Source organism: Telopea speciosissima, chromosome 8 (genome assembly GCF_018873765.1).
Source record: "Telopea speciosissima isolate NSW1024214 ecotype Mountain lineage chromosome 8, Tspe_v1, whole genome shotgun sequence".
NCBI lineage: Eukaryota > Viridiplantae > Streptophyta > Magnoliopsida > Proteales > Proteaceae > Telopea > Telopea speciosissima.
In genome coordinates this window covers 10,463,495-10,477,557 of record NC_057923.1, presented here as the reverse complement: position 1 = coordinate 10,477,557, position 14,063 = coordinate 10,463,495, and the positions used below count along the sequence as shown (strand labels likewise).

At 37.7% G+C, this 14,063-nt stretch overlaps 1 protein-coding gene across 1 annotated transcript; it reads left to right on the top strand.

The window, feature by feature from the left end:
- Positions 1-3,824: 3,824 nt before the first annotated feature.
- LOC122670854 (WAT1-related protein At5g40240-like) lies at positions 3,825-10,521 on the top strand. The gene is made up of 7 exons (XM_043867863.1): positions 3,825-4,050; positions 4,162-4,224; positions 4,388-4,504; positions 5,610-5,859; positions 6,002-6,160; positions 6,283-6,434; positions 10,348-10,521. The coding sequence occupies exons 1-7, from the start codon at positions 3,857-3,859 to the stop codon at positions 10,496-10,498; spliced, it is 1,086 nt and encodes a 361-aa protein (XP_043723798.1). The 5' UTR covers positions 3,825-3,856; the 3' UTR covers positions 10,499-10,521.
- The last annotated feature ends 3,542 nt before the right edge of the window (positions 10,522-14,063 follow it).

Sequence of the window (14,063 nt, the reverse complement as noted above, 5' to 3'; positions counted from 1 at the left end):
TCCAAAGGTATGACCTCAAAGTGGAACGGAGTTGGGGCTCTCTGTTTTCTTATCGTTGGACCCATATTTTCCTAGATTTAGTATGATTCTATTTTCCTTGTATGTTTATCTTTCTTGGCTATCAAGCTATTGTAACTATATATTTTTTTGATGAAGCTATTGTGACTATATATTCTGTCTCTTTACAATTGTATAGTTGGGTCATAATATAGAGTTTCTTGAGTTGGCATTGTCCAGATGTTGGGTGAGGTAACTGCAAATACTAGAATTCCTTGGATTATGGACCCTGATCCTCTACTGTCGAGCGGCCCGGCAGGACCCTACTGTCAAGACACAGCTAGGCGGGGAATGACCGCCTTACCCTTGCCTGGGCGCGATCCAAATTGTTGGATTATGGTATCCAGTTACTTGGAACTAGCGGACTTAACAACTAACTTCTTAATCGCCCCTTTTACTTTATGTACTGAAAACTTTTTGTGTAGCTATCTTTGTTTTCTAACTCTCAAGGCCATTGAAGGGAAAACTACTTTCCCTCAAGAGCCTTCCATGTAAACTTGTCTAGTTTTATAAATATATTTCTCTTTTCTCATAAAATTAAAAAAAAAAAAAAAAAAAAAAAAAGATGTTGGGTAAGGTGGCTTTTGTTTAGACTGGTTGATGGGTTGGTTCAATGGTCTAATTTGGATTGTTCATTAGAATTGAATGTAAAGAGTCTTCAAGTGATTGAAGCTTTCAAGAGAAATTGGGTCTTTCAAGTAAGTGGAAGAGTGAAATCTTCCAAGAGAATGCAAGTAGTTGGTGATTGAAGTCATAAAGTAATGTGGAATTTTTCAAAAGACACTAGAAGAAGTGTGTAGTGGGTTTCTCTAAGGAGAGAAAACAACATTTTAGAAGAGGAAAAAAAATAGAGAAACTAAGGGTGTAGAAACACCAAGTGATGAAAAGGAGTGAGTGACTAAGTGAGAAAAAGGAATAGAGAAACGGTGTACACGAAACTTGGATTTGAGACACAAATTGCCAAGGGTTGTATTGTTTTTCTTCTTTTGTAGTGGAAGATTAAATCATTATGTGAATTTATATAGTATTGCCAAACCACGTAAATCTCGTCTTTTGTGTATATGTTTGTTATTTTTGTTTCTTTTCTATGTCATTAATCCTACACATAAGCTCTTGTGTGACGCATCTGAATTAATAAGGTGCTCACATTGAAAACAGTAAGTTGTTTCTGTTCCATCGGAACCAAGTTAAGGAAAGGAAAGTAAGGGTGTCAAATTAGAATTGGAACTGAAACTCAAACCGGACTGAATAAGTCAAATTGAACCGAACCAAATAAAATTCAGTTAGATTTGAGGATTAGATTTCAGAACTGATTCGGTTCTGGATCAAGCATAGGAACCGAATTCTAGAACCGAAACTGGACCGAATTTGGATATTAGTAGTTGATTTTATAATACTATTATATTATACTACACTACAATATTATAGTGTGTATATTATAATATATGAATTAAGTAGATGAATCGAAACCAAACCAAACCGTGTAAGAACCTAATAGAATCGAATTTTAAAACCGAATACGAATCGAAACCAAATTAAAATCGAACAGGTTTGATTTGAGTATCGAATTTTAGAACGGATTCAGTTCCGGATTATAACAACACTCTAGAGAACCGAACCGATAGATACCCTTGAAGGAAAAGAGGAAGATAGAAGATGGTGATCATCAACAAATACATCCAAGAGAATCTAAAGAGTTGAAGTTATATTATGTATTACAGGCGGAAACAGTAATCATGGAATACCCAAAAGTAATGGCCACTTTTTCTTTCTATAGTTTATAGTTGCTGAAACTTGAAAGAGACCCTTATTAAGTAGTTGGACATTAAAGCTCGACATGGACTCTGTGGGGTTCCAGATCACTGTGGCCGGTAACGTTGAGTTGTTTATTAAACTTGAAGTGTACCTAAATTTTGGCGTTTGGAAATTAAAGCTTGACATCGAAGTAGGGGTGTACATGAATAGCCGAAATCCGTTTTCGTATCCGTTTAACACTATTCGAATCCATCCGAAAGCTAAACAAATGCGGATATGGATAGGCTATAGCTATCCGAAAAGCTATATTTACATATAAATGGATAAAATATCCGATCCGTATCCGTTTAGCACTATCTGAATCCGTCCGATAGTTAATCGGATGCAGATGCGGATATAGCACTATCCGAGCCGAATCCGATCCGTTTATAGCCCTACATCGAAGGCCATGGAAATTGAGGAACTACCAAGCTTCATTTTTTTTTATTTTATGGAAAGCTTTTTTTTTTTTCTTTTTTGATAATAACTATGACTAATCTAACAACGTTGCAAAATGGTTATGGAAATCGATACATACTGGATTTGCAAGTAACCGATCCTGATACTGTGTCACGGTAAGGATTAGGGGTAAAATGATCAAAAACTCATTTTTAAAGGAGATTCAGGGGTAAATTTGTCTGATACAGTTGATTCGTTCTGATACCATATCGGTATCATATTAGTTTCACAGGTGACCGATACCTGATCCGATACCGTGCACTAAAACCATGACTTTTCCATCGAGGTGCAACGGTCATTTTGCCTGCTCCTATGTTTGGGTGCAAAGACAGCACACCGCACGTGTCTAGCTAACGATCTTTTTCTCCTAAAAAATAATTAAGAATATTTTAATGTTCATCAGGATATTACAATGTAGGTTTATTGTTTGAGAAGGTCCTTAAAATTTATGGATTGAGCTCCTCTCCCGTGCGCGGACGATGTCCAACGCACATCGTCTAGCTGGGGAGGCCTCGATCCACACGCCACTGCACCGGGATGTATGCGATGATGTGGAATGGAGCCCCCCAGCCCACTTGGGCGCCGGATGATGAAGAGCCAGATCCAAAATTTATTGGCTCTGGTCCACCCATGAAAGTTTCCATGCACAGATCATTGATGTGTCATATGGAGGATGATGTTTTTGGCAAATCTAGATCGTTGAATAGAAAGGGTGTTTGGTCTAAGTTGGTTACATGTCATTTTCCATGGGAAGTCTCAATCATTTCTACTATTTTACCAAAAAAAAAATTATTTTTACCTTATGTATTGACAATTTATCTTTGTAATTTTAGTCATTTATTTATGAAAAAAAGAACGCTACATCGGTGCTGTGTGTGGGTTCAAACACAGTCCGACGTGAAAAGATCGCAATATCCTTGGATATTTATACCTTTCTGGGGTGTGGCAGTCTTTTCGCGTTGGGTTGTGTTTGGAGCCTTTGGACACAGATAAAAACCCACACACCACCAGTTTCGCTAACTTGCACCTTTTATTTATGTTTTCAAAAAATTGGAACATTTTAGCCTGCCATATGACAAACGTATCTAGATCCTCTCCAACTACTGGGGCGTCCGACTCTTTTTCAACGACTCTTCCAACACTTGAGAGAACTTGGACAAACATCCCAACACCTAGGGATGCGTGTCCAAATCCTTCCCTCTGTTGGATAAATGGTTGGAGAGGATTTTTTCCTCTGAGTGAACTCTCACCTGATCTACCTATCTTGTGGATATTAGGTCCAATCACTTATCAAGGTATGGTGGGATCAAACCACTATAACACCTCCCTTTAAAGAGGAAAGATAATTTTCAAAGGGGCTGACCCACCATGTTTCTTCAATAATAACTAAATTAATAATATCTGATTATCTGAAGGAAAAAAAGGAAGAGGAGGAGATTACAATCCAGTGAAATCCACCTTCTCCCCTGCCATTTCTCATTTTCAATCCTTCCTTTCCCCAGAAACAGAGATAGATCAGATATCAGAGATTGGGTGGAATCTGAAAATGGATGTGAAGAAGAGTTTGAGGGAAGTAGCTCCATTTGCAGGGGTGATGATGGTGGAGAGCTTAGACGTGGGGCTAACCACACTTAGCAAAGCAGCCATGTCTAGAGGGATGAGTCACTATGTGTTCGTCTTCTACTCCAACGCCATTGCCACTCTCATCCTCTTCCCTGCCTCCTTCCTCCTCTTTCCCCTGTGGGTTTGCTTTGTTTCATTCCCTCTCTCTCTGTTTCTGAAATAATAGTGGGAATTGAACTAACATTTTCAATATTTCTACTTCAATTTGGTTTCTTCTCTACTTTGCAGGTCAAATAGGCCTCCTCTCACGTTCTCTCTACTCTGTAGATTCTTCCTTTTGGGACTCGTTGGGTTTGTATACATTTGCATTATGAACAGCTTTTCCTCTTAAATCTTCTGTGATTTGTTTTTTCTCTCAGTTCTTTTGAGGAACAAATTGAAGTAAACTTTTGCTGACGATTGAAAATTGAGAGATGTAGGAGATGGGTAGTTTCTTATATTAGTTATTTTGCAGGATAACTCTGATGCAGACCTGTGGTTCCACTGGCATAAACTTCAGTTCCCCTACACTTGGCTCTGCTATGATCAACCTGGTCCCTGCTTTCACCTTCATTCTTGCTGTTATTTTCAGGTTCAGCCCCTTCCCTCTCCCTCCCTTCTCTCTGGCACACACACATACACACACTTTCTTTTTACAGTATAATTAGTCTTTAAAATGGCTTTTGGTTTTTTTTCCCCCAACTTACAAGATGCTGGGTTTTATCCCCTAATTCTGCCCCCTCTATGTTGGGGTACTACTGTCTTGTATTCCGTTGCTTGCATGAGTGGACTGATTGTGAAGGGTCATTAAGCGGCCTAAGGTCACGTGACCTGGAGGAATCGGCCCACCTTGTACGCTAATCTTCATTACTAGCAGGTTATGGATGAACTGATGGATCCATGAAATTTTTTTTTAGGACTATATGGGTATTTCAGTAAATTTTCAGTATATGGTTTCGCTATAAATTTGTGGTGAGGATTCTTTCTTTGTAATCAATCTGAGAGAGGTGTGAACACAAGCGATTGTAACCCTATTCTCCATTGATAGTGAAGTAGTTCTCATCTTACCGTGGACGTAGGCAATCTTGTTGAACCACATAAATCTTTGTGTGCGACTGTGTGGTTGTTGTTTGTGGTTTCTATTTGTTATCTGCATAATTTTAGGTTCTCGTTTTCTACACTCTTTCCTTCCCCACACCCATAGCCAAAAGAAAACTTGGTTTTATCTCTGCTCAAAGTCGGATATGCCGAATAATAGTTAGGCCAATTTTCTTTGTTGTCCTCCTTGAGATGTATATCTATGTACATGACAAAACTACCAAAGTATTGAGATTTCGGGAATTATAGAGATATAATCCCACATTGGTTATCTGAAAAGACCATTAGGTTATCTCCACCTAATGCATTTTAAGGTTTTATGTTGGACCCTCAAGTGATATTTCTTAGGTTATCTCACTTTAGTTAACAAAAGTTGTGGTGTCCCATTCAAAATGCTGAGTTTTATCTAGATTTGTCATTGTTCTTCTGGTATAGATGACTATTAGCATACCCAAAAAAAAAAAAAAGGGTTGCTTTAGGATTTCTTTTTGTCCACACTCCATATTAGTGCTCTGTTTTATCTCAATTATGAATATGTAGTCTCTTTTAAGGGAGAGAGAAATAAGAATGATGTGAATCTTTTCTGTTTTGTCATCAAGAGTGGAGAAGGTGGATTTGAGGAGCTCAGGCAACCAACTCAGAATCTTGGGCTCACTAGTATCAATCTCAGGGGCACTTACAGTTACACTCTACAAGGGCCCTTCCATTGGAACAACACCATCATCATCCCATTCCTCTCAAATTCCTACTTCCTCAAATTCTAATGCCTTGACAGGGAGCAATTGGATTCTTGGAGGTCTGTTCTTATCAGCTGCATCTCTATCTCTCTCCATATGGAACACTCTTCAGGTACTTCAAATTGAAAAAAAAGATATTGAAAGTTAAGAAACAGAGCTAGCTAAGCTAGATAAACAAACTTTTTCAGCTCAAAGGAAATTAACGGGTAGAGAGATATATATAAATATCCAATCTTGGTTTCTATCTATTATAGGCAGCAACTCTTAAGAGGTACCCAACAGAGATGATCATCGTCTCCTTCAGTAGCTTGTTTGGAAGTGTTCAATGTGCACTAATTGCTTTGATCTTTGAAAGAAACCCAACTGCTTGGACTCTAAAACCTGATTTGGAGCTCCTATCCATTTTCTACTCAGTAAGCAAAAACAAAAACTCTTTTGTGATATATGTCCTTTGTCTGAGTCCAAGGTGATGGCTTATGATATTATGACTCACTGTCTCTCTCTCTCTGTCTCTCTGTGTGTGTGGTTGTTGCAGGCTGTGATAGGAAGTGTGGTGACTCCTTGTGTGATGACTTGGTGCATACATGAGAAGGGGCCTGTGTTCGTGGCAATGTTCAAGCCCTTGGGGATTGGCATCGCAGCATTGATGGGTGCCATGTTCCTTGGTGACACACTCCATCTCGGAAGGTGCATATTTTTTTACTCTCTTCTTCTTATAATTCTCTTGGAAAAAAGCTTCCTTTTGGGAGCGTGGCCTTTTTCTCTCTTTCGTGGTAAAGTGGAGAAGAATAGAATGAGAGCTGCAGGGACCCAAAACATAGTATATATAATACTGTCCTGACCCCAAACCTTAAACCACAATGAGTTGGGCCAGCATATTTCTAAACTATAGAATAAATCGAATCGGTTTGTGCAACTTGATTCTCACTAACTAATTAACCTAAATAATTAATTAAGCCCATAATTGTTACACGCCGTTGTGTCCATCTGTCTGTCTCCTCCCTATAAAATGACCTCCCTGCTCTCCATAGATCGGATCAAAATGGGACGCTGATTGGGTCTCGTGCAGTTGCGGAGATCATGCTCCCAAACAAAGAACACTCCCCCATTTTTCTTTTTTGAAGAACACAGAAAATGCCCTGTGAATGGTAGAGATATTCTAGGTATCAGGAAACACATAAAATGAGGGGGAATAAAAGTAAAAATGATTTTTTTTTTTTAGATGTTATTGGACTGTGAGGCTCATCAAATCTGCAAGATTAGCATTTTCATTGATGAAAATACATTCTAATGCTCGTTTGACTACTGAGACTGCAATAGTGGCTGCCCACATATTTTCAGTCTTTTTTGCTTGGGAAAAGAATGTTGCCCTTTCATTCTCTTTCCTCTTGACACTCTCTCCTCTCTGATCATGCATGTGAGGTCCTTATATACAACACACTCCTCTTGTGAACCCATTCCCTTGATGCAGGAGATGCCATTACATATGAGTGGTGTGTAGATCCCTTGCCCATATTGCTAGGTATCTTTTTTTGTCATGTTATTCGATTGAGGTGAGCTAACTTCCATAGAGGATGTGATCATTACTCTTGTTTGGAAAGCGATTCTATCATTCATGGGTGATTTACTCAATTTATTGTAAAAACTAGAAAAACTTTCCAAGGGTAATTTTGTGATAAGCTCATCTACCTCACTCGCGTATATTGTAAGGTGTCAAATAATTTGTAATCTTTCATTTTTTTCCTTTTCAGTATAGCACATTTTTTTTCCAACAAAGGTAAATATTGTCATTTCACATGTGTACTCGAAAAATTTACAAGACAATAACAACTTTTGATTATAACATAATGATAAGTCACTTTCAAATTTTTTTTTTTGAAATTCTTTTATAGTCATAACTTAAAGAACTTTTAGGAATAAGACAAGGGGCAATTAAAAGTAGATGTCAAATTCTAAATACACCTATGTAGGTGTCATTTAGATGCTCCCTTAATGGATACCCTTACGGCCTTACATGTTTTGTTCCGTTTGTTGATATGGTCCGGTGATCCAAACTAATGACATCATTCTACAGTGTTGTGGAACATAGCATAAAGGCTGGTAGGAGAAATCATAACCTTCTTTTCATTGCCCATTGTCTTATTCCTAAAAGTTCTTCTAGTTAAAAAAAAAAAATCAAAATTATTTAAAAGTGGTTTATCATTATTTCATTTTCAAAAGATTTTATTTTTTACAAGATTCTTCAAGTACACATGTGAAATGATTGATTCTTATCTTCATTGAAAGAAGAAGTGTGTTATACTAAGAGGGGAGAAAGAGAGAGAGAAAGATTACAACTTCTTTTTCATCTACTTTGATAATAACCAAATTTTCCTTATCTAAAGGCTAAGATGAATCATTCTCTTGAATTTATGGTTTTAGTACTTGGAATCGGCTCAGGTGAATCACCTAATTCGAAACAGAATCAACCAAACATGATCTTGATTCTCGCAACCCACTTTTGAATAGCCCATTATTTATGTTTAATCTTCTCTTTTTGCTCTTCATTTGGTTAATAAAATAGTATAAAAACACTAAAATTTACCTCTTATAGCCAGATCCCCAGGTTTATTGAATCAAGACTCTAAAAAATCACAGATCTTTAGAAAATTCTAGGGTTATGGTCGATTATAATATAATTTATAATAGATTTCATTATCTTACCACATTTGGTCAACATATCAAAATGATGGCTCTTTGAAGTTTGAAGACCAAAATAAAATCATTCCACTCCAAGAAAGTGCCCTTGCACAAGAAAATGCTACATGTGACGTTTTTAAATCTTGTTGGGAAAAAATGAGTTTATCTTGAAATAGTAAAAATACTTGTTTTCCATGACGCTAGTAGGGAATCTCCACACCACACCAATGATGGCATGGATAACAGTATCATTCACATGTGAAGCCCACATGGTTAGGATAGGAGAGAGAAAACAATAAAAAAAATCCAATGTGTGGGGGAGATAGTATACTGGCAATCTAGCATCATGGGGAACTTTTTCCTATCTTTAGATCTCTTCCTTTCACTATAAATTTGTAGAGAAAATTGTGTCATATTTCCTCGATGTGTGGTACCCTAGCAGTAGAGCGTAGATGTTTTTGCAGGCCAGTCACGGCCGGGCTCAACTATCATGTCTTCACCTTGGGTTTAAGGCACCCCTCCGTCCTCTCTCTAGTAGTAGTTGTAGCTCATGGGGCACCACTATATAAGATAGACAAAAAAAGTAGGTATATATATGTATATATAAATGCAAAAGGGGAAGTGTCTCTCACTCGCTTGGCCTAGTGTGACTGCCATTGTAGTAGAGCGCTGGCCTAAGTCCAAGGAGAGATCCATGTTTCGACTCCCCACCCCCCTTACATCGGATGAAAAAACATCTTGTTAGCCGCTTTTCCTTGAGTTGTGATGCCAACCCCAAGATGTGTGGACATTTTGTATGTAACCTAAATCATGGGTTTGTAGAATAAGAATAAAAAAAAAAGAGAACAAAAATATATACTACTAGTGTCATCTAACATACTTCTCATCGGACACTATCTGCAATTACATCTTTTTGTTTGGTTAGCTATCCATAGAACAATGGAAGATGATGTTTCCATATATATGAAAATTTTATGGAAACATACTTCCCATGGGACACTTTATTTGGTAAACAACACACACAACAATGTAATCTAACATACATCCCATGGAACAGTATCTCTAATCATATAATTTTTTTTTAGCTTCCATATATCAAAGAAAGGTTTTTTTGTTTTTTTTTGTTTTTGTAATAATCTAAACTAGCTAATCTCACTCATAGTTGGGAGAGTGCACAGTAAGGTCTAGAGTACTATTACACATGCATGGACATACATGGGATATGTGCCAATACAAAATTAGGTATTTGATTGAATTATACTTTGAAACTTGGTATATGATTAATGTAGACCATGTTCTGTTAATTCAATGGTCGAAATAGACATCAATTGTCCATGATTCAAAATAAATGCCTTGTAATATTGGAAAAATAATAAACCTTTATGATAATAATTCACCTTTTATTTCTTTTACCCATCTACCAGCATGGGGACCAATGGGATCACGTGCCCAAGCATCAAATATAGGAGGCAGGGTGGTCATTTCGCCACCCATATAAGCTGCCTTCTTTTTCACATATATTAAAATGGCTGAAGTGTTGACCAATCGAGATACATGATCATGTGTAAAAGCCTCATGCTTCTTATCGTTCTTGATTTCATTTTTATCTTTAGTAAGATCTAGGAATCTGAGGGCAGGCCTTGGTGCAATGGTAAAGGTTGTTTCATTGTGACCACTCCGGGTTCGAGTTTGGAAACCTCCTCTCCTTAAAACAAGGGTAAGAGTGTAAGATTGCGACACATTATGACCTTCCCAAACCCCGTAGTGGCGGAGGCCTCGTGCACTGGGTATGCCCTTTTAGTAGGATCTAGGAATCTAACTTCATGGAATTGCCTCATTTGTTTCTAAGGTTATGTGGTTTGGATCATTTCAAATTTGAAATTATATTATTGATTTACATAATTGTATGATTTGTTTGCAGCATTGTTGGAGCAATAATAATTGTTGTGGGTTTTTATGGTGCGATGTGGGGACAATTAAAGGAAGAAAGAAGGATTAAAGAAGAAAAAGATGGTGTTGAGAGCTTGGCAGTGCCCATTGAGAAGTCCCCTCTCTTACAAAACTACATATAAGTATTAAGTGTGTAACCTAATACTTTGTAAGGGTGTCAATTTAGTGTCGGAATTAAAAATCAGAACTGAAATCGACCATTGAAAACGAACCAAATCAAACAAAAAAACACTGTTTGGTTTAGTTTTGAAAAGTGAAATTTCATTTGGTTTGGTTCAATTCAGTTTTAATTTGAACTGAATCAAATAATGTGTAAGCCCCTTGAAATCATAGTAAATTCTATAATCATGTCTTTATTGACTTGTGCAAAATTACCTATTACGGGGTTTTTTTTTTATTAGTTGAGTTGTGTTAAAAGAGTCTAAAGATACCAGATTTGACATTATAGGATTATCTTAATGTGGTTGTAATTTTCTTCTTAACTTTATTTGTTTCAGGAGGTTATTTCTACTTGAACCAAATTTAAATCAAATCATCAAGATCGTTTACAAACTGAATGAAACCAAGTAGAAATCAAATAAAACTGAATCGATTCGATTCGATTTTTTTTTTGAGGTTATGATAAACATTCGGTTTCGCATCGTTTTGATTTTTACATATTGTGAACCAAAGTGAAATCGAATTGAAGACTGAAATCAAATCAATTGATACCCTTATACTTTGTAGATTCTTTCCAAGTATAGTGCCGGCATCCCCTACAGGACAAGTACCCCAATACATTGGTGTCTTGTCTTTTTTTTTTTTTTTTAAAAATTGTGTTTTTTGTCCCTTCCAAGTGTATGTATTCAAGCAAGCCCTATTTTGTAAGTAAAATTATTAATTTTTTGATGGGGAAAAGAAGCCTACAACGCCAACATGTAAATTTCTTTATATCGCCTTCTCATATTCCACCCATGGGACCAGACTCTCCACATTAAATGTGCCTCTATTAAATGATTCGTCACCTATAATGCCAATTTGTAAGAAACTAAATGTTGGCATCATGGCATTCATGAGTAACCTCTCTCCATTCTTTATATACATTTATATTTAAAAGTTTTACTAGACAATAATCAAGGAAGGAATCTGTTTGATGATAAACCTAGCTAGTTGTCCATGTTGTAGGATCCTGTTTCCATTCCAGTTGATGTGTAAGAAATACTCTGGATTGGCTACATTACAGAGTTTTTAATCAAATCCAATCTTACACCTTCCTATTTATCGGCACTTTCCCTTGCATTTTTAGATGTTAGTTTTGTTTTAAATCATTTTCAAAAAAATTTATACCCGACTGAACCAACCGATTGACACCCATAATTACTATGGGAAAGAGAACGCCACCCAGTCGCTGTCGCACCCCCTTGGAACGTAAAAAATGAGCAGGGATGCGACAATCATTTCATGCGTCCCTGTGTCAGGGTGCAGGGGTGGTGTGTCTGGCACAACTGGATGACGATCTTTCTCCCAATTATTATATACCAGTTTTTGGGAACCTTACGAGAAATGGAAGTGAAGCTGGAATGCCTTAATTCCTTGAGATCTCCTTAATCAAAACTACGCCAATTTAAATGTGATGTTACTGAATCGTCTGGTGGTTCGACCATGTTGAGCTTTGGTTCTTCCTACGTGAAAAACCTAGGAATTTTATTGTTTCGGGATGGGGGGGTTTTCAAGGCGGGGCTCCTCTGTAACGCGACATGGTGTGTAGCGCATATCCGATGGCCTACAGCGCATGGGCACGCAGCCTAACACCCCACCTGTGTGTTGAACTGCATGCCCAAGCATGCAGGGCCATCGAATGGTGCGCTACATACCATATCGCGCTACAGAGGACCCAAATCCGGGCAGGGGGTGCAATAGTGGCAGGGAAAGGGGTGTTGCGGGTTAGTGAGGGGACCGAGCAAGAGATGGCTGTTGCGGGCTTCACAGTGGAGAGAGAGAGAGAGAGAGAGATTTATTGGCGGATTGTGAGGGGAGAGGGGAAGCTGAAGCCCGGGAGGAAGGGAGGAGGTATTTGCTACAATGATTCCTTTAAAAGTGAATTTGCAAGAATATCTTCTTACTCTAATGCAGCAAAAGCACTAATCAGGATAAATGAAAAATGGGAGAGGGTTGAACATGCCTCCAGTTTTTGATAAGCTAGCAGGATGAGGGGATGGAGTCTTTTCTATAAGAATAAAGAGGATGACACATGTTGGGTACCCTAAGGGCATGCCCAGCCTTTTTCCCATAAACAATAGTGAAATGAAATGCTTCACTCGTTATTGTGATGCATAGAAAGACCATTACAAAAATAACCAAAACAATATTGGGCATACCATCTACGTATATCATATGTTTAATACATGAACATAGTCTATATATGACCAATGCCCTCTCCCATGGACCCTCTTCATCGGACGAAGAACATCCAACGGAAGACAGGGTAAGATAGAGACTCGCTTCCAGAATTAGGCAGTGAAGGCAGTGAACATGTAAAAACTTTGAAAAAAGAGCAGAGAGGCCCTGTTTTTCGATTCAAATCAAAGAGAGCTCTGTTTTGGTAGCTTTTTGTTTGTAACAGCAACATGTACCATAACTGAAACATTGCCTATCAGATTAATAAGAGAAACCTACTACACAGTGATTTTCAATTGCTTGACAGCATACATTGAAAGAAATTTAGGTGTCCCAGAAGCTCTATCTAATCCCTTACAGTGGAACCCCTTTCTGAAACCAAAAAAACCCTAATGGCATATCAAAATAATAGAACAAGAAAACTTTCTTTGAAGGATATTCAAAATCCATCAAAAGACAGTATATCAAAGTAAACTAGCAGGGGAGATCTGCAAAATCTATTAAAAGTACAATAATTTACTTAGCAAGAGATTACCATAAAATGAAAAGGTCAAATAGGATCAGGTCAACCCAATAGAAAGGAAATCAGAAACCTAACACCTACGGAATCCAGTTCATGCTTGGACAGACAGATTTTCACCTCATCCCAGTGAAGCACACACACCACAAGAAGCCAAAAAGATCATATGAGAGAGAGATGATAAGATTTGTCAATACAAAACAAGAAGTTTGACATGTCAATAGAGGGGAGCTTGATGTCTGCCCATCTACAAAGTTCATCCATGGCAAAATTTCCACATGGTTGGAAAAAACAAAAAGGATTAATCAAAAAACACAAGACATTGGAGCAGACCAAAAAAGCCTTCTTCCAATGGAGGCCGTCTAGGAAAACCTCCATTATATTGATAAAACACGAAGGCTAACTACTATGCTTGAAAAGGAATCTGAAATCCCAAAGTACAATGCGAGAGCAAACGCTAGAGAAGATAGAGCTCAAGCGTAGAAACCAAGTCAGAGTTATTAGATTAGTTTGAAGCACATTTGTAAGCAATTGGGCTGGCAAGCATGCTCTTTACACAAATAATATGCACTTTCCCACACCAACCCATTTGTATTCTCAGGTTCGGAACATTTTTTAACAATACAGAATAAATTCCATGTGGAAGAACACTATCCTCTTGTATGCTCTTCATTACTTACCATAACAAAACCATCTCTACCCCCATTGCAATGCATCCAACCGTTACAGAAATAGTCCAAATCAAATTTTATTGGCTGTTTGATGTATAACTGATAAAAGGAACATGAAAC

Coding starts and splice junctions, on each gene's coding strand:
- LOC122670854 (XM_043867863.1), top strand. CDS start 3,857: ATGGATGTGAAGAAGAGTTTGAGGGAAGTAGCTCCATTTGCAGGGGTG. Junction 4,225..4,387: donor TTCCTTTTGGGACTCGTTGG/GTTTGTATACAT, acceptor GTTATTTTGCAG/GATAACTCTGATGCAGACCT. Junction 5,860..6,001: donor CCATATGGAACACTCTTCAG/GTACTTCAAATT, acceptor TATCTATTATAG/GCAGCAACTCTTAAGAGGTA.